Consider the following 27,191-nt stretch of genomic DNA (forward strand, 5'->3'; position numbering starts at 1 on the left):
CGGGTGTGGTGGCTCATGTCCGTGAGGCACTCTGGGAGGCCGAGGCGGGCGGATCACCTGAGGTCAGGAATTTGAGACCAGCCTGGCCAACATAGTGAAACCCTGTCTCTACTAAAAATAAAAAAAATTAGCCAGGCATGGTGGCGCATGCCTGTAGTCCCAGCTACTTGGGAGGCTGAGGCAGGAGAATCGCTTGAACCCAGGAGGTGGAGGTTGCAGTAAGCTGAGATTGCACCATTGCACTCCAGCTTGGGCGACAGAGTGAGACTCCATCTCAAACAAAAAGGAAAAGAAAAAAGATTGGCATATTTTATTGTAAGTTATATCTCAAAAAAATTCAAAATTAAAAACAAAGTCTTACTTTTCTTTCAGAGGGCTGGGAGCTGCTCCAGTTGAGGCCAGGGACCCAGGCCTGGGGCCCATCCTCCAACCTTTTGCCCCAGTGGGGAGCCCCAGACTAGGGGTGGCAGGGCCTCTGAGGAGACCCCCATGTCTCGGTGACAGTACTTTTGGGAGCAAGCTCATCCCTGGGTATGAGGAACTCCCCACCCACCCCACCTCACTCTCCCAGCCCAGCCACCCTCACCTCATCATGTGGATGGCCTCAGGATCACTGGCAAAGCTGAAAGCATAGCCACTAGACGTGGTGCCAAAGTCAATGGCCACCACCACAGAGAAGGAGGCCTGCTGGGGGGCTCGGGCCTCGGGCTTCTGCAAGTGCAAGACCTAGAATTAGCAAGCAGCCGGCAGGCACACCCCCACCCCCGCCAACCCCCAACGCTTCCTCTGCATGGGGAAGACACTGCCCTCCACTGACTGGTCCAGACCAGCCCTGGACCTGGCCCACCCCGCCTGCCCACCGGCTCAGGCTCCTCTGCCCTCCCAGGCTCCAGGCTGAGCCTTGGACATGTCTCTCAGGTAGCCCCAGGCAGGGTTCGTCTCAAGCTCCTGCTTTCCTGCTTCCAGCCTCTGCCCACCCTCCCCCAGACTGCCTTAGCCCCACCCCCACCTCACACCATCTTCATTGGCAGCCACTAGTCTGGGCCCAGCTGGGAGCAATTTTGCTCCTCCAGGCAGTTTTACAGCACATGGACCAGTGCATATATTTTACCCTCTTGCTCCTTGTGGCCACAGTGACACAAACCAGACTGATTCTATGGCAGAGAGAAGAGAGCACGTGCATGTCTCCAGAGAAATGTGTGTCTTCTCCTGTGCCAGGGCTGGACTCCCTGAGAATAAGGGGGTCCCTAAGCTGGCTCACCAGGGCAAGGTCATCCAGATGGGGTGACCCAGGGAGCTTGGGGGTGGGGAGATGGTGTCCCGGATACTTCAAGCTAGTAGTTTCCTTTTTATTTGAGACCGGGTCTCACTCTGTCACCCAGGCTGGAATGCAGTGGTGCGATCTTGGCTAACTGCAGTCTCCGCTTCCCGGGTTCCAGCAATTCTCCACCCTCAGCCTCCTGAGTAGCTGGGATTACAGGTGTGCACCACTACGCCCAGCTAATTTTTGTATTTTTTTGTAGAGATGGGGTTTCGTTACGTTGGCCAGGCTGTTCTTGAACTCCTGAGCTCAAAGTAATTTGCCCACCACGGACTCCCAAAGTGTTGGGATTACAGGTGTGAGCCACCATGGCCAGCCCGAGCTAATAGTTTCCAGACTATTTTTTTTTAGCAACATGTCTCCTCTCCTTCAGATATGACTTGGATTAAGGTGGACTGTGGTCAACAGGAGGCCCAGTGCTCTGGGGACCTAGAAAAGCCACATGCTCAGAGGAACACTTGCCTCAGCCAGGCCAGCTTCAATGGCTATGGGTGCCTCCTCTGTTGGGGGGGGTTGGGAGTTAGTTACATGGGGCTCACCTTCTCAGTAGAATTGTTACCTTTATAGTCCAGGGCCACCCAAGGCCAATCCTTCTGGGGGGCACATGACTGGAGTGTATGGGGACAAGAGGCATGGTGGTATCCCCATCCCCTCCTCCTTCCTAGCCCAGGCCCTGTCATGACATTGCCAGGCACAATCCCGTCCACACCACCCAGGCTACCCACCACCTGATCCCTGTTCCGGGCTTACTGGAGACTGCGAGGGTGTGAGGGGGGCAATGCCGCAGCTTTCCTGGGTCCTTGGGGAGCCTGGTGGGCTAGGCACTGGGGACCGCTCCGGGCTGGAGCCTGCAGAGAAGAGAAGGCAGTTCATCCTGGCACAAGCAGGGTAGGGATGGCAGCGGACCCCAAGCCAGGCACCCAGAGGTTCTCCGTCAGTCCTTGCTGGGCTAAAGCAAGGGGCTGTCTGCTGGGGAGGAGGACTGGGGGGTGTAGGAAAGACACGCATGACGTAGGGGCAGGAGCTGAGGGTCTGCTATCAGAAACAACATTTCCCTAGCGGGTGACCCATGCTTTCCCTGGGGACTCACTGTCTCCCCACTAGGACCCCTCGAAAACGCAGTGCGGGAGGGGAGAGAGACAGAAAAGCATTGTGTGGCAGGGAGACTCAGTCCAGAGACGGAAGGGCGGGGAGATAGGGCAGGTGAGCTCCTGGGAGGGAGTGGAGGAGAGAGAAGCCCTTCTCCTTCAAAAGGTGGGGCTACAGACCTAACTGGCTAGGAGGTGGGGTTGCTCCCCTCCACCCTAAAGTTGGGCCACGTGGTTCTAATCAGGACTTGAGGGAACTCCACAGCTCCCATGCCCACAAGGGCCACAGACAGGCCCAGCTGGCTGCTTGGGGAGGATCCAGGGGGGGAAGCATCTCCTCCCACACTCATAAAGACAGCCCAGTCCTGAACGGGGGGTGTCCACAACATTAGGAAGTCTGATTCCCATCCCCCACCCACACATATACACACACCCTGAGCCAGCATTTCAGGGCAGGAGGCCCCATCAAGACCCTCTTGCAGGCCTGGGACTGAGCTGGACCTTTGGTGGGAGGGAGTGGAGTAGCCCTGGAGGACAGCCCCAGGCCTGGCTCCAAGGATCAGGCGGCTCATGGGGCAGGAGGGCCTGCCTGGCTGGACCCCCACAGGTGTGGGCCAGTAGCTGCCACCACCACACTGGGCATTGCTAAGGGGCATGTGAGGAGTACTGGGGCAGCCTTGAGCTCCATGGACAGGCCAGGGAGGCTGGCTAGGGAGGGAGAGTGAGATCTGGTAGGAAGCTCCATGGACAAAGCAGGCAGGCCCTGTTCTCCCTCAGCCACAGTCCTGCCATGTGCTGCCAGGCAGGTCTCCACTCTCCCTGGCCTTGGGGGTAACCTGGGAACATAGGTGAAGGGCCAGGCATGAGGGGGACTCTGGGAAGCGCCTGGACAGGGCCAGAGTCTGAGGTGCTGGAGGGGCAGGGACAAAGTGGCCACATTCCAAGGGCTGTCTCTCCTCAGGCAGCCAGGGCAGGCTCTGGCCCTGCCACCAGCTGCAGCCTGAGAGGCCAAGTTGCTGTGGCTCGAGCTTGGGAAGGGAGGCAGGAAGGAAGGGCCCAGCCCACCAGGTCTTTGTGAATGGACTTCCTGAGGAGTGTCCCTCTTGCCTCCGGCCTCCCACCCCTGCAGAGAACCCAAACCTGCTCCCAGACCAGGCTATGGGCAGATGCACATGCACACGCAGAAGTCTCTGCATGCATGCCCACCTGCAGACTATACTCCCATAAACAGATCCTGTGCACAGAGACCTGCCCACAGAGACACACACTTACTGATGCACTCACACGGGGTCCTGTGCACACAGCCTGAACAAAACACATGGACATGCAACCACTCCTGTGCACACAGACCCTCCATGCACACACAGAATTCTCTGTATGTGTGCCCACTTGCAGACTATACTCCCATACACAGGTTCTGTGCACAGAGACCTGCCCACAGAGACACACACTCACTGACACACTCACACAGGGTCCTGTGGACGGAGCCTGAACAAAACACATGTACATGCATACACTCCTGTGTGCACAGACCCTCCTGGCACACACACATGCACTCAGCCCACACTCATATATACATGGAGGTCCTGTGAATAGACAAGTCCTGTGTGCACACATACTCACACATACTAACATACACAAACCTCTGCACACAGACCCTCCCTGCACACACGGGAGGGTCCAGTAAGCACAGACCTGCCCTGCACACATGCACACACACACACTCACTCACAGAAGGGCTGTTGGGAAGCTCTGTGGGAGAGGTACATTGGACAACCTGTAGGTGGGTCTCAGTGCCTGCTGGGGTGAATGGGTGGTGGGGCAGGGCAGAGTGGTGGGGGTTCTTACCGATGTACAGCCCCTGCAGGCCCATCTCCGGGACAGCCAACATCCTTGCAGGCCCTGTAGCTGTCAACAGGAACAGACAAGCAGAGTGGGATTTATTTGTCCCTTTGTTCCCTCACCGAATGCTTATTTATTTTATTTGTTTACTTTTGGCTTGAGTCCTTTGAAGCAAATCCCAGGCATCATGTTGTTTCACCTATGAACTGTTTAATACATCTCTCCAACAGATAAAGACGTTTTCAACAACATCATTGAAACACCATTCTCGTGTCCAATGAAATTAACAGTAATTCCTTAAATCTCATCTAAAGTCCCACAGTTCCCAGCTTGTCTCAAAAAATGGCTTTACTTTCTTGGAATCAGGATCCTCCTGAATGTTTTCTGGTGCCTGCTCTGTGCCAGGTGCTGGGAGGTATCAGTGACCCAGAGAGACACTGTCCCTGCCCTAGAAACCAACAGTCTGATGGAGAAGATAATTAGGCAAGTGATTTTGAAATGACAAGGGTTGCTGAGTCCTGGGAAGGTCAAAGCTGGATAATGTGGGATGGGAAGGTGACATGGTAAGTCTGGACGGAGGGCTGGGCTGGGCTCTCACCCTGCAGGTAGGGCCTGTGCACCCTATTTCAGATTTGGTTTTATATGAAGGGCAACAGCAAATCTTGAAAGGTTTGAGGTGGCAGGCTGGGGTGGGGGCATGACTCAATTTGTCTTTTCTTTTCTCTGAGACAGAGTCTCACTCTGTTGCCCAGGCTAGAATGCAGTGGTGCGATCTTGGCTCACTGCAACCTCTGCCTCCCAGGTTCAAGCCATTCTCCTACCTCAGCCTCCTCAGTAGTTGGGATTACAGCTGCATGCCATGCCCAGCTAATTTTTGTATTTGTAATAGAGACGGGGTTTCACCATGTTGGCCAGGCTGGTCTCGAACTCCTGACCTCAGGTGATCTGCCCACCTCGGCCTCCCAAAGTGCTAGGATTACAGTCGTGAGCCACCATACCTGGCCTTCTTTTTTTATTTGTTTGTTTTGAGATAGGATGTCACTCTGTCACGAGGAGAACCTACACTTAAAGGCCAAACAGAGGAACGTGGACTGGCCAAGGAGATTGAGATGCCCCATGGTCTCATGAAGATTGTACCAAGAGATGGGTAAAGCTAGATCCCTGTAAGAGGCCCTCAGATGAGACTGGAAACACCTGTTTTAGTGGCTCAAGGCAGGTAAGCTTAGGTGAGGAGTGAGCAAGAGGTCACATGAGCTAGAACTTCTTTTCTTAAGACGGGGTCTTGTTCTGTTGCCCAGGCTGGAGTGTAGTGATGCAATCATATTGAGCTAGAATTTCTGAGAAGCTTGGCTGAGATCAAGAATGCATGTGAGGGCAGTAGTTGGAGGGTGCTAAAGCTGAAGGGAGGTGAGGAAGAATATTTATTTTCTAAGATGGGAGGGGCTCAATCCTGTCTATGAAGTTCTGGGGCCAGGCTATAGGCAGGATATTCTAAACCATCAACAGCTTTGTTATTCAAAGTGTGGGCTGAGGACCAGCAGCATTGGTATCACCTGGGAGCTTGTTAGAAATGCAGAACCTCAGGCCTCATCCTAGACCTGCTGAATCAGAACCTGTATTTTATTTTTATTTATTTATTTATTTTTGAGGCAGAGTCTCACTCGGTCCCCCAGGCTGGAGTGCAGTGGTGTAATCTCAGTTCTCAGCTCACTGCAATCTCCACCTCCCAGGTTCAAGCGATTATTCTGCCTCAGCCTCCCAAGTAGCTGGGGCTACAGGCATGCACCACCATGCCCCGCTAATTTTTGTATTTTTAGTAGAGTCGGGGTTTCACCATATTGGCCAGGCTGGTCTCGAACTCCTGGCCTCAGGTGATCCGCCCATTTCAGCCTCCCAAAATGCTGGGATTACAGGCGTAAGCCACCGTGACTGGCCTATTTTAACAAGATTCCCAGGTGATTCAGGTGCACATTGAAGTTTGAGAAGTGTTGCTCAACAGTGTCTCTCAGCTAGTCTGCAGACCACTGACACTATGTTCTCATTGGTGGGCCTGGCTGCTCCCCTAAACAAAGGGGGAGGCTACACAGGGCCAATCCATTCCCTCTCTGTCACCAGCAGCCCGATCAGAAAGTTTTGCTATAGAACACAGGCAGACACAGAGCTGGCTCTGGCATGCCCATACACACATGCACACACCCTTGCTCATACAGTTCACACAAACCAGCCCCACCGTGGACAGACACCTGGACTCCCACACACTCTTGTATGTCCAGGATTCTCCTGCATGGCCAGCACCATGGAGATTTCCAGACACTCTTGCTGTCCTCTGTACCATTGGAGGTACACAGTTGGATGCTCAGGAATCAGAATCAGAAAAAGGATGGGGGCTGGTTGTGGGCACGCATATAGCAGCTGGCTGTTGCGGAGAAAAGGGAAAGCACAGAGAGGGGAGGGGAGGGGTCTTAGGAGCCAGGGGCAGGACCCCAGCTCAGGGTGATGGAGTGGGATGCTGAGCGGGGTCCCGCCAGCTCATGTGAGCTGTTTATTTCTATCTCTTCCCAATTCTGCATTCAATGACATCACATTGGTAGCTTGAAATCAGTCATGGCTGGGAGTATTTACACCACAGAAATTGGCAAGCACTACAAATCAGGATTTTATCCCTCTACCAGAGCTGATTGGAAAACATTAACCAGCATACTACTGGATCAAGGTCTCGAGGGAGGAGCTGGCAGCCCTATTTGTATGTTGTTCTGATTCTTCAGCAAACACTTACCGAGATTCTTCATGCCAGGCTCTGTGCTTAGCACTGGGGAACCACTTTGCTGAATGAATGAATGGATTTTCTGGACTAAGGCTATTATACCTGGAGGAGACACAACCTAGAACCACCAGAAAAAAAAGACTCTGGGCCGGGTGCCATGGCTCACTCCTGTAATCCCAGCACTTTGAGAGGCTGAGGCAGGTGGATCACTTGAGGTCAGGAGTTCGAGACCAGCTTGACCAACATGGTGAAACCTCGTCTCTATTAAAAATACAAAAATTAGCCGGGCATAGTGGCAGATGTCTGTAATTCCAGCTACTCAGGAGGCTGAGGCAGGAGAATTGCTGGAACTCGGGAGGCAGAGGTTGCAGTGAGCCAAGATCGTGCCATTGCACTCCAGCCTGGGCGACAAGAGCAAGACTCCACCTCAAGGAAAAAAAAAAAAAAAATACTCTGAGTCCTCATTCTACGCTAGATTCCACATCCAAACCAAGGGCCTATATTTTTCCCAGCTATCAGAAGCTTGTCCAGTTATCTACTGTCTCTCATGCAATATGCTGAGTGCCCCTATGCTGGGGTTTCAGGGATGGCAAGAGCCCATTAGGGCACCTGGCATGAGTGCATCATGCCACATCTCTGTGCCTCAGTGCCCTTTGCGGTAGAATGGGTGACACAGAGGGCTTATGTTAACAAGTCCAGATATGCAAGGTGTTGATAAAAGCAGGGAGTTGGGCAGATTTGAGCAGTGTTCTTTCCTTTCGTGATGCGGATTCTGAATTTTCTTGTTAGAGATTTTGGTCTCACTGAGAATCGCATTCTAGTCATCATGAGTTCTTTAAGGAAGGAGGTAGGAACTAAACCAATTTGTGTTAAAGGCTGCGTGTGGTGGCTCATGCCTGTAATTCTAGCACTTTGGGAGGTCAAAATGGGTGGATTGCTTGAGCTCAGGAGTTCAAGACCAGCCTGGGCAACATAGCAAAACCCCATCTCTGCAAAAGATACAAATATTAGCCAGGTGTAGTGGTGCATGCCTAGAGTCCCAGCCACTTTGGACGCTGAGGTGGGAGAATTGCTTGAGCCTGGAAGGTTGAGGCTGCAGTGAGCCATGATCACACCACTGCACTCCAGCCTGGGTGACAGAGTGAGACCCTGTCTCAAAAAAATAAAATAAAAATGTGTTAAAGAAGGAGGATCCCACGGATTCCCCGAGAGGTGGAGGTAAGCCAAGAGGTGGCTGACTGCCAAGCAAGCACACACACTCAGAAACACTTAAGGAGAATGCTGACCACAGAACGCGGGACAAGCCCAGCTCCCAGAAGCTAGGTCTGGGCAGAGTCCATAGCTGAAAATGAGGGGAGGCTGACCCCCGTTTCAGGGGCCTACTAATTTCAGACTGGTGGTGCCTATGGATTTGAGAGTAATTGAGTGGGACAGTTTGATTTACACAGAAAGGAACTCCATTTCCTGGCTACAAGCACATGCCAAACTCTGGCCCCAGCCTGATCCCTAACCCTGCCCATGGACTGATCCCTAACTCCTGGCTTCATATTGACCTCTAGTCATCAGCTTCGCCCTGACCCCTGGCCCTGACTTCTACCCAATAGGCAGAGCCTATTAGTCACTGGGGACTAGGATAGGGTGTGGCCCAGCAGGAACTCACAACCAGAGACTCCCAGACTCCCATCCCGGAGTGCCCCCTGATCTTACAATAGCCTAGGATGAACCCTGCCCCCCCCCGCCCACCCCTGCTCCTTTTTTGAGACAGGGTCTTGCTCTACTGCCCAGACTGGAGTGCAGTGGCACAATCACAGCTCACTGCAGCCTCGACCACCTGGCTTCAAGCGATCCTCCCACTTCATCCTCCCAAAGTGCTAGGATTACAGGCATGAGCCACCTTGCAGGGGCCAGACCCTTTGCCTGATAGAGAATCCTCGGAGGGTCTCTTCCTGGGTGGGGTGTTTCAGCTGGGCACTCATGTCCCCAGGAGCACTATGGGAATGCAGTGTTCTGGGTTTCAGGGCTCCACATGATGCCTATGTAGACAAAGAGCCCACCCAAGGCCTATAGCTCCCCTCCTGACTAGGACCCTGCCTCTTCCGCCTGCTGTTCTCTGCTCAGCACCCAGCCAGCCCTGTAATGGAACAGGACTCCGTCAGCGGGCTAAGTGAGGCCACAGGCGTTTCTTCCAAGCCTCAGACTGGGCCAACCAGGGCCCAAAGCACAGATCAGAAAGGGCACCCAAAGGGCTGCCCCACTCTGTTCTGGAGAGGAGCCCTTAAGAAGAAGGGACCATGGGTGGCTGAGTGAGGTGGCTGCCCCATCCTGCGCTGGGGCAGGGAGTGACAGAAATGGCCTCCCATGGCCCCTCCCTGTCCTCATCTTTGCTTTCCATACATCCTGCCGCACCCCCTTGGGTCCTCATCATGGGAGCAGCCAGTTCACAAACAACAGAGCCCCTCCCATGCTCTGCCCACAGTCCCCCATTACCTCTCACCCCTGGGATTCCTGCACTGCGTCTGCTCTCCGGAGAGTCCCTAGTTTCGTGCTCACTCCCCTCCAGTCTCTCTCATCAACACACCCTAGTCTCACAGACAGGCTCCACTGCCCCAGCGGGAACCTGGACCCACCCCACCTGGACCTCAAGCTGGCCCGGAAGACCAGGTCCCGGCCTCAGACCCTGGCACCTGGGTCACTCGGTACTCTGCTGCACTTCGGGACCACAGGGCCTGGGACCCCTGAGGCACCCTCAACACACACACATAACCTCAACCCCCAAGTTTCCACCTCAGGCCTAGGCACCGGGTCCCCCAAATTGGTTCCCTGGAGCGGGCCTCAGCCCACACCAGTCCTGCCAGCCTGTAAGACAGAAGTTTCTTCAGCGTCAGCCTCTGAGCAGCTGTGCAAGGGACAGGGGAGGTGGTCCCCTGAAGCCCAGGTGGGAGCCCAAGGTCGCTGTCCCAAGTGCCTTCCCGAACCCGCAGCCTCGCAGAAGAGAGGGTTTCCAGATCTGTCCCCACCAGACACCTGGAGTCTGGAGGGTTTTGGTGGGGTCTCAGCCGACAGCCCAAAACGGCAAAGCTCCGCGCCTTTCTCTACTCCGGGCGCCCAACAGCCCCCGCCCCAGAACTCACCTCTGCCCTCCCTACAGTTCGAGCCCCGTCCAGCCGCCGCGATCCCGGGCCCGCAGCCCGTTAGCCCTGCCTGCTGTGGCGGTCGCAGCCCTCGACGTGCGCCCGGCCCTGCGGCCTCCCGCCTCCTCGCGCCGCCCCCCCCCCCCCCCCGCCCGCCCGCCCGCCGCCCCCTCCCCCAGGCCGGATGGCCGCGCCGCCTGCGCCGCCGGGTCGGCCCGCGCTCCCGGCCCAGATGTGCGAGGCCGGGGCGGGGCCTGCCTGCGCGGGCCTCCGCCGAGGGGCCCAGCCAGGTCCCGCGTCCAGGGCCCCTCCCTGAGCCCCTCCTGCGCCTCCCCGGCTCGGTGAGCAGCCCAGGGGGTGGGAGAAGGGAGAGGGGGCGGCGGAGGGAGGGGAAGAGGAATTCCAGACCCTCGTCGGCCTCCTGCGGTCCAGCTGCGAAGGGGCACCCCTGCCCTGCCCCCACAGGCCCACCTTGGGGCTCAGCCTCAGCCCCTTCAGCGAGGGCCCAACAGCTGAGGAGGAAGGGCCCGCCCTAGACCCTTCCACTTCCCTGCCCCAGACTCCTCCAGTCCCTTGACCCAGACCTGTCCAGTCCCTTGACCCAGAACCCTCTCTCCTCCCACCCCCGCTGCCCCTTCAGTTTCCCTAGCCCGGTCCCCAGTGGCCAGAAAAGAGGCAGAATCACGGATGAGGGCAGGCCCTCAGGTCCCCAGGCTGGGCCTAGCTCTGTGCTTGCTCAAGTTCAGACGACCCAGGCGAGGAGTCTCACAGACTGAGGCCCCATGCCGGGTAAGGGGACCACTCCGCAGCAAGGGGCGCCCAGCCTCCCTTAACGAGTCTCACAGCATTGTTTCTTGTCCTAACTGGGACCCTATTGGGGATGCTGGGACTTGGCCTCCAAATAGGGGGTTTGTGGGGTGAAGATCTCTTTCTGGGCAGGGAACCGTGGCTCATGCCTGTAATCTAGCGCTTTCAGAGTCTGAGGCAGGAGGATGGCTTGAAGCCAGGAGTTGGAGACCAGTCTGGGCAACAAAGTGAGACCCTGTCTCTAAAAAATTTAAAAATTAGCCAGGTGTAATTCTGTAGTAGTAGCTCACGTCAGTACTCAGGAGGCTGGGGTGGAGGATTGCTTGAGCCCAGGAGGTTTTTTATTTTTATTTTTATTTTTATTTGAGATGGAGTCTCGCTCTGTCACCCAGGCTGGAGTGCAGTGGCGTGATCTTGGCTCACTGCAACCTCCACCTCCCAGGTTCAAGCAATTCTCCTGCCTCAGCCTCCCAAACAGCTGGGATTACAGGCGCCCACTACCACGCCCAGCTAATTTGGTGTATTTTTAGTGGAGACGGGGTTTCACCATGTTGGCCAAGCTGGTCTCGAACTTCTGACCTCAGGTGATCCACCCGCCTCGGCCTCCCAAAGTGCTGGGATTACAGGCGTGAGCCACCGCACCCGGCCTAGCCCAGGAGTTTGAGGCTGCAGTGAGTGTGATCACACCACTGCACTCCAGCTAGGGTGAGAGAGAGAGACCCTGTCATAAATAAATGAAAGAACGGATGAATAAATGAATGACTTGCTGCTAGGTCCCCCGTGGAGCTTTCAAAGGCAGCCGACTGGTTCTGCCTGCTCCCCTTCCCCTCTGCCCCATGTGCCCCCACAGAAGTTCCCGATGCTTTTGAGTCCACTTCCCTTTGTGTCGGGGAAGGCTGCCTGTCAGACAAGGGCCCCGCAGCCCCATCAAACGAGGCACAGTTCTTGGGACATCCCGCTCTTCCCCTCCAAACCTTTGCAGGGGCTATTTTCCCTCCCTGCAATGCTCTCCTTCCTCCTCTCTGCCCAGCCAAAATGCTCCCCAGCTACAGTGTCACCTCCCTAGGCTTGCTGCCTTTCTTCTCAGGGCCACTGCCCCAGAGGGTCTCCTTAATGAGGTCAGGCACGTGGGGTGCGCTGCACCAACAATTCTGGATACCAAGCCAGCATGGCATCCAATCAGCAGTCTCCACAGGCTGCCTCCCAGTGTGTGTCTATGTGTGTCCATCTGTGCATCTTTTGGTGTGTTTGTGTCTGTGCTTAAGTGTGTCTTTGTGTAAGACTGTGCTTGTACGTCTGTGTTCATGTGTGAGTATGTTTCTTGGAATGTCTGTGTCTGTGTGTGTCTATTTGTGTCTGTGTGTGCACTAGTGTGACTGTGTTTGTGTATTTTGTGTGTGTGTTGCTGCATCTTGTGTGTTTGTGTCTGTGTGTGTGTGTGTCTGCATTTGTCTGTGTATAACAGGAGTCCTTTGTCAGGGCCTGCAGGCCTGCACCTCGTTTGAGGCTGGGCAGAGCCAGGAGGGATTGAAGTGTGTGTCTGCTGTGCATGTCCTGGGGGCTGCAGGGTCTGACCCCTCACACTCATGCCTGCCCCTTTTTTCTTTTTCCCTTACACCTGGTTTTCCTCTATCCCAACGTCCAGTTCCAAAGATGGGCTCATCTCTGAGGGCCACAGCAGCAGGTTCTGAGCAGGGGTGATGACTCATGGGAGGTGTATCCCCTGTCCTCAGTGCCAGCGCCCTCCAAACCCTCCTGCTTGGAAGCTCCCTCCTTCCCCCACATTTCAGGCCCCCTCAGTCTGATGAGGGAGTCACAGACCCCACCCTTGGGCCACGTCTGGTCTGACATGAGAGAAGGCTAGCAAATAGCCCTAGTGAGCGCACATTCCACTCTAGAGGAAGCTTGATTCAATTGCCCAGGTGGGCATGGACAAGGGTCCTCAGAGTCCCTGCCCTCCACCTCTCTGTGCCCTCCCATCTCCCTCCTGCTCCTCTCCAGCGCAGGTTGGGTTGCAGTCCCACCCACTGACCTCACCAGCTTTCTGTGTCTCCTTGGGTGGGGTAGCATGAGGAAGAATCAGCCTCTGAGTAGGTCCTCCCCAGGAGCAGCCTCTCCCCAGGCCCACCGTTTTCCTCTGGACTGTGGCCAGGGTCTTCCCCTCCCATGAGATGCCCTTCCTCGCAGCCCTGCCCCCAATCCATCTCTATCTGCAACCAGAGGTGACTTTCAAAGGTGCAAATATGGTGCCATCCCATCACCAGTCCTACATTCTCTATGACTCCCCATGACCTAGAGAAGAGCCTAGGCATGGACTGCCCTTGGCTGATCTCCCAAACTCTCTTTCCCAGCCCTAGCCTCCAACCCCATCTCCGGCCCCTTGGGCACATCCTGCCTTCTGTGCTTCTGAACCTTCCACCTAGGCCAGCCCCAGCCCTGAGCTGCTTGTCCACATCCATCCTTACCTCAGGCAGTTGGGGAGAAAGTGGTCCCTGAGACCCTTGTGGGTGCTGTGTCTCCTTGGGGAGTCCCCTGGCCCCAGGTCCCCTCCATGAGGCTTTCAAGAAGACTTCCTGGGTTTGGAAGGCAGGAGCAGGGCACTGTTTCCAAGTGCCCACTGCCTGGCCCGATGTGGCAGACCGGCAGGCAGTTTTAGGGCAGAGGGTGAAGTTTGTTTCTAAGACATGTCATCCCCCACCTAAGCCTGTTAGCACTGAGGGGCTGTGGAGAGAACTTTGCATGTCCCTTGCCCCCGGGCTCCTGCCCAAGCCTGGCTGCTTGTTCTCCAGAGCTTGGCACACGTGCATGTGCATGTGCACACACATTCACACACACACATGCATGCACACACACATGCATGCACACACACACTCATGCACACACAATGGGGAGGGCAGGTGCCTCCACCACCTGCCTTAGGAGGGAAGAGAGGGCAGGCAAGGCTTTCTTCACCAGTGGGCCTTGTTGACTGAACCTCAGGTGTGCTGGTGCCCTGCTGGGTCGCCTACCCTGATGCTTCAGTTACCCTCGCCACAACCACGGTGGGGAAGGACTCTTCACCCTCTTTTTACAGATGAGAAAGCTGAAGCTTAGAGAGAACAGGTCACTGCCCCATGCAGACCCCATGGGCCCATGCTCTTGCCTGTGCCACAGCTCAGGAGGCTGGGCCAGAAGCGTGGTACCTGAGCACCCAGGGGTGGCTCCCAGCCGGTTACCTGGGTCCACCTGCTTATTCATAGGGATAGGAGGTGGGCAGCTCCTGGGCCACCCCTGTCTCTAGTGTCCCTCTATCCCAGTGCTGAGGGGTGAGCTTCCTTCCAGGAATTCCTCTGCCTGCCCCGCCCAGCTGAACTTCCTCCCTGTGGCCAGTTGCCTCAGGCTGCATCATCTTCCTCCCTGGAAACGGGAGTATGAGAGGCTGAGCTGCTCCCAGTTGCCTGCAGGAGGCTGGTGCCCCAGGGTTCAAGGCTCAGCCTTGGTGGCTCCCTGCTGTCGCTGCTCTGTCAACAGCTGGTGCCTCCTCCTTAATAAAAAGAAAGCCTTGGGGTCCCTGGTGAACCTCCTCAGTAGCCTGTCCCAAATGACACCCAAGGACAGGTCCAGCCAGGATTGGACCCACCTCCCACACCTCTGTACTGACTCCCCCACTTTTGGCCTCTTCTCCCAGTGTGATGTGAGGGTTCCCAGCAGACAGGTGGAGACTTCTTGGAAGAGGTGGCTCCGGATCTGAGCCTGAGGGGTGGCTGAGAGTATACCACGTGGAGGAGCGGGAAGGGCATACCACGTGGAGGAGCGGGAAGGGCATACCTGGTAGGGATGGTACAGACAAAAGTGCAAAGGGTGGCACAGGCAGGAGGCAGAGTGGAGTTGATGTGCTTGGTGGCCAGCGGGATGAAGGGCTGGGTGACTTTGCCCCTGGTGCTTTCAGTAGAGACCTGCCCTTGTGTCCTACTCTGCTGGCATTCTGCCCCCTTGGACAAGAACTCTCAGCCCCATTTGCTCCACCTGGACATCTTCTGTTTGAGGTTTTCAGTGTTTCCTCCAGACCCCTGGAAATTCAGCTTCCTTGCACAATTCTCTCTGCTCACCCTTCACTAAGCTTGGGTGAGACCTCCCCTTGCCACTGAGCCCACCCCACAGAATTGCCCCTCTGCTAGGGTATGGGGTACAGAAAAGGAACAAGACTAAGGGAAACGAAATGCTGTGGGCAGATGCTCTTTTTATTTCAGCCACATCAAGCATGAGGAGGTTGTGGGGCTGCAGTGTAGCCAGTGCTGGTTGTCCTCCCGCAACCCCGTCTATTCTCATTTTCCTAAGAACAGAGCGTTCTCTTTTTTGTCATGCATGCGGTAACCCAGCAGAAACAGTATATTTCCCAGCCTTTCTTGCTTCTAGGTGTTGCCACGTGACTAAGTCTGGCTAATGAGATATAAACAGAATTGTTATGTAGCATCTTCCAGGAACTGTCCTTGAAACATCTGGAGGGCGCCTGTGGTTCCTCCTTCCTCAGCCTGTTCTTCTCCATTCTGTTGCCTGGAATGTCAGTGGGAGGACTGGTCCTTCAGTCACCACTTTGGACAGTATCGTTGAGGGACACACCCTGGTGATAGCAGAGGGGCAGCCTGCAAGGAGACGGAGCCCCCCAGCAGTATCTCCATTCCAGCCCAGGGCTGTGTGCTTCCAGACTTTTCAGCACAAGAAAAAGAAAGTCTTTTGTTTAGGACTCTTCATTTTCAGTCTCTGTTAGTCACAGCAGAATATAATCCTATCTGATTCGACCCCACAGGGAAAATGTTGACTAGGCAATTAGTAGATGGGTCTGGAGCTCAGAGTGGAGTTTGGGGTTGCGGGTAGAAATTTGGCAGTCGATCTCCTGGAGGTGGAAATTGAAGACACGAGGACGATGAGCTCACCCAGGCGGAGCATGTGGTGTGAAAGAGAAGGGAAGGGAAGAGAAGGGAAGAGATGAGCCTGCTCCCCTCTACTCACTGCCCCCGTCTTTCCACAAAAGAGGATTCTGGCTTTGTCTGCTCAGTTTCATCCACCTGCTTCCAATATCATACGAGGAGGCTTCTGCCTCCCCAGAACTCTGCTTGGCTTTTATGATGCAGAATCAAAATGCAGCAGGGTGGAGGGGAGGACAAGAAGTGGATAGATATGTTGGGGGGAGTTTTTTTGAGTTTTTAAGGAGAAAATGGTAAGAGCAGCTTTGGTGTGTGGTAAAGAGGATAGGAGAAGAAAAGGAAGGCACTTGAGACTGTGTTGCTGTTTAGCATGAGTATCCTTTTGACAGTATGTAAGAAAACACACAAGCCAGATGTGGTGGCACATACCTGTAGTCCCAGCTAGGAAGGAGGCTGAGGTGGAAGGATCACCTGAGCCCAGGAGGTCGAGGCTACAGTGAGCTGTGACTGTGCCACTGCACTCCAGCCTGGGTGACATAGGGAGGCTCTGACTCTAAAATAGATAAAGTAAATAGAAAAAAAGAAAAGACAAGAAAACACACAGAACTTGAAATTTGTTGCAGCTTTTTTTGTTTTTGTTTTTGTTTTTGTTTTTGAGACAGAGTTTTGGTCTTTCACTCAGGCTAGAGTGAAGTGGCACAATCCTGGCTCACTGCCACCTCTGCCCCCTGGGTTCAAGCGATTCTCCTGCCTCAACCTCCCAAGTAGCTGGGATTATAGGCGCTCGCCACCACACCTGGCTAATTTTTATATTTTTAGTAGAGAGGGGGTTTTGCCATGTTGGCCATGCTGGTCTCGAACTCCTGACCTCAGGTGATCCACCCACCTCGGCCTCCCAAAGTGCTAGGATAACAGGCGTGAGCCACTGTGCTCAGCCACAACTGTCTTTTGGTTGTTCTCTTCTCATAACACTGCTCTGAGACAGGTCCACTTGTTTAATGACATTAGGTAAATGTTCCACAAGTAACAAAAACTCATTAGAGCACATGAAGGAAAGCAGAAGTTGATGTCAAGGATCCAGGGTTTGTATGTAGGGGTGGGCGGGGACATCTGGGCTTCCTGAGGGCTGGGAACAGGGAATTGAACATATGCCAGGAACCTGGGAGCTGCCACCACGACCACTTTCTTCTCCCTGTTGTTCATGGACTCTCCTCTGTCCTGCTCTCTGTATACCTGCTACCTTCATCTTCTCTTGCTGCAGACTGCCTTTTTAAATTTTATTTTTGAGACAGGGTCTCACTCTGTCACCCAGGCTGGAGTGCAGTAGCGCCATCACAGCACACTGCAGCCCCGAACTCCTGGGCTTGAGAGATCCTCCCTGCTCAGCCTTCTCCCATGGTGCTGGGATTGCAGGTGTGAGCCACTGCCCCAGCCAGATTGCCTTTTAAAAATGGACATTTTAGACCAGGCATGGTGGCTCACCCCTGTAGTCCCAGCACTTGAGAGGCCGAGGCGGGTGGATTTTAAGAGTTTTTTCTGTATTTTGAGTCTTCAGATACGTGTTTTGCAAATATATTCTCTCAGTCTGTGGCTTGTCTTTTTATTCTCTTAACAATTGCTTTTTTGTTGTTGTTGTTGAGACAGAGTCTCACTCTTTCACCCAGGCTGGAGTGCAGTGGTGCAATCTTGGCTCACTGCAGCCTCTGACTCCCGCGTTCAAGCAATTCTCATCCCTCAGACTGCCAAGCAGCTGGGATTACAGGTGCACACCACCACGCTTGGCTAACTTTTGTATTTTTAGTAGAGACGGTGTTTCACCATGTTGGCCAGGCTGGTCTTGAACTCCTGACTTCAAGTCATCTGCCTGCTTTGGCCTCCCAAAGTACTGGGATTATAGGCATGAGCCATTGCACTGGGCCAACAACTGCTTATTTATTTATTTATTATTTATTTATTTATTCTCCATGCATACGACCGTTCCACATCTCTTGAATTTAGTTGCCCAATTCCAGCTACCAGCAGATTTCAAATATAGCTAACCCTTGAACAACATGGGCTTTGGGGGCACTAATCCTCCTCCTCCTCAAAAATCTGTGTATAATATTTGACTCAAAAACTTAATTACTACTAATAGCCTTCTGTTGACTGGAAGCCTTACTAATAATATAAACAGCCAATTAACATATGTATTTATGCAGTCATGACATACCTAACTTTGTTTCAATTTTTTTTGATATTTCTAGCTATGTGGTTTGCGAGTTTTTTCAAATTGTCACAACTCTCCAAAATTTTTTCAGTAAGTTTATTTTTTAAAAAATCTGTGTATACGTGGACTAGCACAGTTCAAACCCATGTTGTTTAAGGGTCAGCTGTAGTGTCTTTTAGTCCCAATTCTAACATTTTTGTTTTTTTTTTTTTTTTTGAGACGGAGTCTCGCTCTGTCGCCCAGGCTGGAGTGCAGTGGCCGGATCTCCGCTCACTGCAAGTTCCGCCTCCTGGATTCACGCCATTCTCCTGCCTCAGCCTCTCGAGTAGCTGGGACTACAGGCGCCCGCCACCTCGCCCGGCTAGGTTTTGTATTCTTTTAGTAGAGACAGGGTTTCACCGTTTTGGCCAGGATGGTCTCGATCTCCTGACCTCGTGATCCGCCCGTCTCGGACTCCCAAAGTGCTGGGATTACAGGCTTGAGCCACCGCGCCCGGCCTCCAATTCTAACATTTTTAGAAGAGACAATTATTGACCAGTTTGGTGAAGTGGAGAATCAGTAATGGCTGAATGAGGTGATGGCATTAAGGTAGCTGGAAGGGAATCTGGGTGAGATAAATTTAGTTTTCTAGCCTCTGCAGTACAGGAAGATGAACGGGAAGGAGGCAGGAATGATTGCTCAATGTAAACTCCATGTAAACACAGCAGGTGGAGCCTGGTGGATGGGTGGGAGCTACGGATATGATGTAGTACATGTAGGTTTAAAAAAGGTCAAAATATACAGAGAGAAGAAACAAAATGCAAAATTTCCTACCCCGCAGTTCCACTCTTCCGCACTCTGGAATTTTCTTCTTTTTCTTCTTCTTTTTGTTTTGAGAGAGGGTCTCACTCTCATTCCTCAGGCTGGAGTGCAGTAGTGAGATCCTGAGTAGCTGGGACTACAGGTGTGCACCACTATGCTTGGCTAATTTTTTTGGGCTTCATCATGTTGCCTAGGCTGGTCTCAAACTCCTGGGCTTAAGTGATCCACCCACCTTAACCTCCCAAAGTGCTGGGATTACAGGCGTGAGCCACCACACCCAGTCTTTTCTGGAGTTTGAACATCACACCTCTAAACAATATACTTTATCTTTGTTTCTCAATTTAGTAACTCAAGAGAGTATCTAGTGACACCTCATCATTAAAGCAGGGTACTGAAGTCACACTTTCTCATGTGCCCCTCCCCATGTCTGTTTTCTCAGGTGTTTGCTGTGTTATTATTGGAATCCTATGTTGGTGCTCCTTGAAGTTCTAAACAATCTATATTTAAAATTTTGTTCCTCATACATCGATTTTAGACAGAATTTCTTGAGCCCTATCACTATGTAAGAAAAATTGTGCCTCCCCCAGCCCCGTGCCACCTGCCATCTCCCTCTAATTTATGCTGTTTTCTTTTTTGTTTTTGTTTATTTTTTTGAGACGGAGTCTTGCTCTGTTGCCCAGGCTGGAGTGCAGTGGCACAATCTTGGCTCACTGCAAACTCCGCCTCCTGGGTTCAAGTGATTCTCCTGCTTCAGCCTCCTGAGTAGCTGGGACTACAAATGTGTGCCACCATGCCTGGCTAATTTTTGTATTTTTAGTAGAGATGGGGTTTCACTATGTTGGCCAGGCTGATCTCGAACTCCTGACCTTGTGATCCACCCACCTTGGCCTCCGAAAGTACTGGGATTACAGGCGTGAGCCACTGCGCCTGGCCTCTTTTTTTATATTTTCATGGTCAAAGTTTGTAACATTTACATGCTGTTCTGTAATTATAATGAAATCTTCCATGCTTTATCTTCAGGTTGATTCTGAAAATTGAAAACCAACTAATGTTATGATTGTATAAACGTTATTTACTGCAGAACCAAGTAAGGAGATAGCTCCTTTGAGAAGGAAATATAGTATCATTTCCTCTACCCTAAAGTGGATTGATGGAGAATATTTGCTGTTTCAGATGTCAAGGTCAAATAGATTCTCTTTTCTTACACTCCACTAATTGCTCAACATCATGCCTCAGATGTGTTTTCTTTCTATTTGGTCCTGGAATAGATTTTGTTGTTTCTGGTTCTCCAATTGCCTTTCTTATTTCTTTCTGAGAGAAGAAACAGATGTTGTCTCCATTATGTCAACCAGAAAGACTACTTGCTGTGCCCACCTTCCTGTACCTGTATTCTTTGCAGGTGCACTGAGATGAAGCAGTTGTTGTGTTTATCCAGCATTCCTTCTCTCCTCTCTTTTGGGGAACTGCAGCTCTTTCAGTTCAATGATGTGACTTGGGTTTTTTCCCCATTTTCAGTGGGTGGGCTTGTCACCAAGGTCTGACAGTCTCCCTTGATGGCAGCTCATCCGAGGGCTGGAAACATAACTGAGGCAAGGATAATTGGAGTCCTTCTCTGGGATTCGATCAGCAGCTATTAATGGCGAGAAGCACTCATCCCTTTAGCTTCAGGTAATGCTTGATCCAGGGACTCAATGATGTACAGAAGGACCCAGGGTCAGCATATATCTTTCCTCTGCTCTCGGTGTTGTCTTTACCCGCTGGCTCCTCATAATGAACTGTGAGCAGCAACATGCTTCTCTTGTGCAGTAAATGGAAGAGGTGTCAATTCCATCAACCCACAGGGCTTGAGAATACAGGAGGAAAATCAGGGTATTTTTACCAAAAGAAGAGTGAACTAATTTTGGAAACCAAAACCACAGATGTTCACACCCTTTTCTATTGGATTTCTTTTTATTTCAGCAATTCTATTTTAAATTTCCAAGAATTATTTTTTGCTTTCTTTTCATAGCTGCTTTTTTTTTTATGAATATATTGGCACTAGAATCTTTCTTTTCATAAGTTCTTTGTATTCCTTGAATTATCTGTTCCCTCCGGGATTGGTTTGTTCACTTTTTGTTTAGTTTATTAAAGAGGGAATATTGGCCAGGCACGGTGGCTCACACCTGTAATTCTAGTACCTTGGGAGGCCGAGGTGGGTGGATTGCTTAAGCCCAGGAGTTAGAGACCAGTCTAGGCAATACAGTGAGACCCCCATCTCTACAAAAAAATTTTTTTTAATTTGCTGGGCATGATAGTGGGTGCCTATGGTCCCAGCTACTTGGGAGGATGAGGTGGGAGGATCACTAGAGCCTGGGAGATCGAAGCTGCAGTGAACCATGATTGCACCATTGCACTCCAGCCTGGGTGACAGAGCGAAACCCTGTCTCCTTGTTGTCCAGGCTGGTCTCGAACTCCTGGCCTCAAGTGATCTGCCCGTGTTAGCCTCCCAAAGTGGTGGGATTACAGGCGTGAGCCACCGCACCCGGCCAAACCCGTCTCAGTAAATAAGTAAATAGGCAGTATGGCTCAGTAGTTCAGAGCTCAACTCAGGAAACAGGTTGCCTGGGTTCAAGTTTCATTTCTCTGCCCTTACCAGCCATGTAAACCTCGGTCAAGGTTATTTTACTTTACCATTCTGTGACTCAGTTTCCTATAACTGGAGATAACAGTAGCACCTAGCTCAGAGGGTGGCTAAGTAAGTTAATAAGTATAAAATTGTCAGAACACTGGATGGGTGTGGTGGCTCATGCCTGTAATCCCAGCACTTTGGGAGGTTGAGGCAGGTGGATCACCTGAGGTCAGGAGTTCGATACCAGCCTGGCCAACAAGGTGAAACCATGTTGTAACCCCATCTCTACTAAAAATACAAAAATTAGTCAGGCATGGTGGGATGTGCCTGTAATCCCAGGTACTTGGGAGTTTGAAGCAGGAGAATTACTTGAACCCAGGAGGCGGAGATTGCAGTGAGCTGAGATTGAGCCACTGCACTCCAGCCTAGGTGACAGAAAAAACACTCCAGCTCAAAAAAAAAAAAAAAAGTTGTCAACACTGCCAGGCCCACAGTAAGGATGCAATAGCTCTTTGCTGTTGCTTTTCATTTTTTTATTTATTTTTTAATTTTTTGATACAGAGTCTCACTCTGTCACCCAGGCTGGAGTGTAGCGGCGCGATCTCAGCTCTCTACAACCTCCACCTCCAGGGTTCAAGTGAGTCTCCTGCCTCAGCCTCCCAAGTAGCTGGGATTACAGGTTGATTATCCTGGAACTCACATGGGGCATTTCCTCTGCCCTGCAGTGTTACATGCGGGGGTGAAGAGGTACATGTGCCAGCTGCCGACCCTTTGGGGTGTGTTGAGTCCCCGTAGAGAGTCCACTCCTGCTTCAGCCTCTGGGGCAGCTTTCTCTCAGCGTGCTTTGGCTCTGGTTTCCTTTACCCTCATCTGTTCCTGAACGTGATCCTTCCTCTTTCTATCTTCTAGAAGTAAATCAAAATCAAAATCCCTGTGCATTGGATACTCCCCATCCCCCAGCCATCCTGTTCCCAGCCCTTCTGTTTCCTTTTCCCTTTGCTTACTGTGCTCTCAGTGGTATTGGATGGGCCAGGGATGGCAGAGACAAGTTCTCAGTCCACCACCTTGAACCAGATGTTGATGTGGTGGTTTAAATGTGTGTGTGTGTGTGTGTGTGTGTGTGTGTGTGTGTGTGTGTGTGTTTAGATGGAGTCTTGCTCTGTCACCCAGGCTGGAGTACACTGGCGCAATCTTGGCTCACTGTGACCTCCGCCTCCTGGGTTCAAGTGATTCTCCTGCCTCAGCCTCCTAAATAGCTGGGATTACAGGCACCTGCCACCAAGCCTAGCTAATTTTTGTATTTTTAGTAGAGATGGGGTTTCACCATGTTGGCCAGGCTGATCTCGAACTTCTGACCTCAGGTTATCTGCCCACTTCAGCCTCCCAAAGTGCTGGGATTACAGGTGTGAGCTACCGTGCCCAGACTAAATGTTCTTAACTCCATCTGACTGTGCACAGATGGTGTCCCTTGGAGCCTGCATATGTTCGCACTGGATGCCTAGACCCTGTGCAGGGAATAAAAAGGGAGAACATGTACTTGGGTCTTTCAACTTTCTTGTAACAGGCATCCTTGGGCTTGTTGACTTTCCCTGGGAGTCTGGTTTCAGAACCGGTCCCTTAGTGGGTCATTCCACCTAGACCCTGTGGCTGTGTTGGGAAAGGAGGTCTCTTCAGTGTCTCTGAAAACCCCAGAGCCTTGAAACACTCAGGGACGGAAGTGGGTGAGTACAAGATGCATGAACAGGAGAGGAGAGCCGGAGGAACAGATGACAGGCTGGGTGAGGCGACTGAATGAGCGAGGGTCCAGGGTGTGGCTATGAGAGCAGAGGTCACCTTGGGTGGAGGAGAGAGGAGAGCCAACATTCTCAGAGCTCTTTTGATGTTCCAGGCCCTGGGAACTCTTCATACAAGCTTTCCAGAGGACTCCAGCTTTTGAGTCATTGAGCGACTCTGGGGATCACACAGCAGGTAAAGGATATGTCTGGATTTGAACCCAGCTTTATGCAGGGCTTAGGCTTTTAGCCACTGAGCTACATGACTCTCATCTGCCCCAAGCTGACTACAGCATGGGTCTCAAAGATCTCCCTTGGGCCTCTATAGACTGAGCTGTCCCCACCTGAGACGCAACAAGTGGGTCTGAAGGCTGAGGAAGCAGAGGGCTCTGGCACCCTCTGGGGGAGGCAGGAGGCTCTGCAGAGATACTGGCAAGGAGGTGGGCAGCGGCCTGAGGCTGGAATCTGGGTAGGTCCAAGGAATGAATGAATGAAGGAAGGTCCTGGTTGCTCCACAGGAGGGCGGGCTTCATCTCCTCCTACTTCTTAGCACTGGGCCCCCAGGATTTACTTGGGCACATCACCTGTTAGAATAAAGACATGAGACCATGTGACTAACTTCTAGCTAGTGGAATATAAGCAGCAATGACGTGTGCAATTTAAAGAATTACCTTTTTTATTGTTGTTAAGAGACAAGATCTCACTCTGTCACTCAGGCTGGAATGCAGTGACAACATAATTATAGTTCACTGCAGCCTTGAGCTCCTGGGTTCAAGTGATCCTCCTGCTTCAGCCTTCTGAGTGGCTGGGATTGCAGGAGTGACCCACCACATCAGCCATTTATGGAGTTATCTTAAACTAGAAGGCATGGCCTACTTTGTCCCTTCCTCCATCCTGCTTTCCTGAATGCAGATACAGTGGCTGGAGCACAAGCAGCCACTTTGGACCGTGACTGGAAGAAGCCCATTAATGACCAAGCCAAAAAATAAAAAGGGATCTAGTTTCATGATTGTGGAGTTGCCATATCATCTCGGATGCCAACACTTACTTGAGGGAGAGGGTGAAACACTTCTGTTTTATTTAAAACACCGTTATTTGGTGTTTTCTGTACTCGTAGCAAAACTTTTTTTTTTCAACCAAAAAGTTTTGCCTCCGGCAAATTCTCTAACCTCCCTATTCCTTAGTTCTCCTATCTGGAATGAGAATAATTGGCCAGGTATGGTGGCTCATACCTGTAATCCCAGCACTTTGGGAGGCCAAGGCGGTGAATCACTTGACTGGAACTCTCAGGAGGGTGAGACCAGCCTGGGCAACATGGTGAAGCCCCATCTCTACAAAAAAATACAAAAATTAGCTGTGTCTGGTGGTACTCACCTGTAGTCCCAGCTACTTGGGAGGCTGAGGCAGGAGGATTGCTTGAGCCTAGGAGGTCAAAGTTGCAGTGAGCCGAGATTGTGCCATTGCACTCCAGCCTGGGTAACACCGAGACTCTGTCTCCAAAGAAAAAAAAAAAGAATAATTATTATTAGATGAATGTATAACAGTGTGACCTATTGAGAAATTGCATTTAAAAAAATTTTTTTGAGGCAGAGTCTCGTTCTGTCATCCAGGCTGGAATGCAGTAGTGTGATCTCTGCTCACTGCAGTATCCACCTCCCAGGTTCAATCGATTCTCGTGCCTCAGCATATTGAGTAGCTGAGATTACAGGTGCCCGCCACCAGGCCTGGCTAATTTTTGTATTTTTAGTAGAGACGGAGTTTCGTTATGTTGGCCAGGCTGGTCTTGAACTCCTGGCCTCCAGCGATCTGCCCACCTCGGCCTCCCAAAGTGCTGAGATCACAGGCATGAGCCACCGTGCCCAGCCTACTTAGTTATTTTTATTTGTTTACTTAGGCTGCTGTATACTCAAGGAAATGACAGGAAGCAATGCTCCCTGACTAATCAAGGTAGATAAGTATTTGTTCTCCTCACCCTAAGGAAAGGTAAGCAAGTTCTGGGTGTGTTGTTCTGGGACTTAGGCCTTGTATCATGTTGCTAATGTAGCCACAGAATTCTCAGCAGCATCCAGCAATAAACTGATGCATCCACAGGTTGGCTGGGGTCTGGCAGATGTAGGCTGGGCTCAGCTGAATTTTGTTTCAAACCATGGGTCTGATTCAGGTCATCTGCATGTGTTCGTCATCCTCTTTGGACCAGCAGGTCAGCTGGAGCCTGCCTCTTGCCTGGCAATGACAGAAATTCAGGGGAGGCCAACCGCTTAAGTGCGTTTCAAGACTTAGCTTGAGTCACGTCCATGCACATCCATTGGCCAGAGCAAGTCATATGGCTAAAGTCAAAGTCAAGGGATGCTTTCCCACCATGCCGCCAAGCCATGTATACAGTCCCAGTGGACTGAGGGATCAGTGCCCATGTGTCACAACCCCACAGGCCTAGAGCTGGGGGTCTCTGTACCAGCTCTTGAGGGAGGAAGTAAAGGGATGAACCCTTTGTGTTTTGGTCAAAAGAGGAAATGGCCCAAGCATAGCAGTGGACACAGGGGCTATAAAGAGGAACAGAGTGAAAGAGACCTAATATCTCTGGAGCCTGAGCATTTCAGGGTAGAATGTCACCAGACATCTGCTTTGGGGCACCATGGCCTGAGATTCTGGATCCACCCTAATTCAGGGTTTCACATCCTTTTATACCTGCACATTTGGCCTTGCCCTCAGGGTACAGGGGCCTAATTTGCTGTGGCCAGCTCCTCGCCAGTACAGGTAGGTAGGGACTGAGTTGAATTAAGTTTGAGTTGTGAAATTTTTTAAAAAATGGCCAGGAGTGGTGGCTTACGCCTGTAGTTCCAGCACTTTGGGAGGTCGGGGTGGGAGGATCACTTGAGCCCAGGTGTTTGAGACCAGCCTGGGAACATAGGGAGACTCCGTCTCTACAAAATAATTTAAAAAATTAGCCGGGCATAGTGGCAAGCGCCTGTAGTCCCAGCTTCTCAGGAGGCTGGGGTAGGAGGATTGCTCAAGCCTAGAATTTTGAAGCTGCAGTGAGCCAAAGTGAGCCAAGATTGCACCAGGACACCCCAGCCTGGGCAACAGAGCAAGACACTGTCTCAAAAAAAAAAAAAGTCTTGTTGCTTATATCTGGGATTGTTTGGAGTAATTAACATATGCTTCACATGTCAAGTGCCTGCACAAAGTAGCCCCTCAATAAGATGGGCTGCAGTAATGTAACAGTAATTAGCTGTGGCGGGGGCTTTCCTTTCCTGTCCCAAGGTAGGGGTGAAGATATAGGATAGTGGCCGGGTGCAGTGGCTCACCTCTGTAATTCCAGCACTTTGGGAGGCTGAGGCAGGCAGATTACTTGAGGTCAGGAGTTCAGACCAACCTGAACAACATACAAAAATACAAAAATTAGCCAGATGTGGTGGTGCATGCCTGTAATCCCAGCTACTCGGGAGGCTGAGGCAGGAGGATCGCTTGAACTCAGGAGGTGGATGTTGCTGTGAGCCGAGATCGTGCCACTGCACTCCAGCCTGGGCGACAGAGCGAGACTCCATCTCAAAAGCAAAACCAAAACAAAACAAAGCCAACAACAAGAAACCAAAAACCAAAAAATGTACAGGACAGTAAGCGGGGGAAGAGAAAACCTGAGGAGTGTCCTGGACATTGGGGCCCTATGTCCCCCACAACAAGGGACTGCCTCTTGGGGGCTCTTAAGAGTACCCAGTGCTACAGCGAGGCTCCCGAATGGCTTGGAGAATAACTGCCTTGGTCAGGGCATCGTGTACTGTGTCCCCACCCCAGGCTGTGCGTGCTTCCCTCTCAGGTGTCAGGGAGGAGCTGTTTGCAGGAAGCCCCCTTCCACCTCCCCCAGCCTCCCTAGGGGGCTCAGAGAGAGTGGGGTGTGGACTTGGCTGGTGAATGGGAGCCCCTCACCCCATTTCTCACTTTGCCTGGGG

General features: G+C 52.0%; 1 protein-coding gene across 3 annotated transcripts in view; it reads right to left on the reverse strand.

Annotated features, from left to right (window-relative positions):
- Positions 1-10,256, reverse strand: part of HSPA12B (heat shock protein family A (Hsp70) member 12B) — a 19,983-nt gene extending 9,727 nt beyond the window's left edge. For 2 of the 3 annotated variants that reach the window (XM_023220234.2, XM_023220233.2), the window contains exons 1-4: positions 10,147-10,250; positions 4,258-4,317; positions 2,072-2,169; positions 587-711 (exon numbers count right to left, since the gene is read on the reverse strand). In XM_023220234.2, the coding sequence (XP_023076002.1) occupies positions 587-711; positions 2,072-2,169; positions 4,258-4,300 (266 nt within the window). In that variant the 5' untranslated portion in view covers positions 4,301-4,317; positions 10,147-10,250. Of the gene's footprint in view, positions 1-586; positions 712-2,071; positions 2,170-4,257; positions 4,318-10,146 lie in introns of all 3 variants that reach the window. The other variant, XM_023220235.2, reaches the window with a different exon arrangement.
- Between the last annotated feature and the right edge of the window lie 16,935 nt (positions 10,257-27,191).

The sequence above is a fragment of the Piliocolobus tephrosceles genome, chromosome 20 (genome assembly GCF_002776525.5).
Source record: "Piliocolobus tephrosceles isolate RC106 chromosome 20, ASM277652v3, whole genome shotgun sequence".
Classification (NCBI taxonomy): Eukaryota; Metazoa; Chordata; class Mammalia; order Primates; family Cercopithecidae; genus Piliocolobus; species Piliocolobus tephrosceles.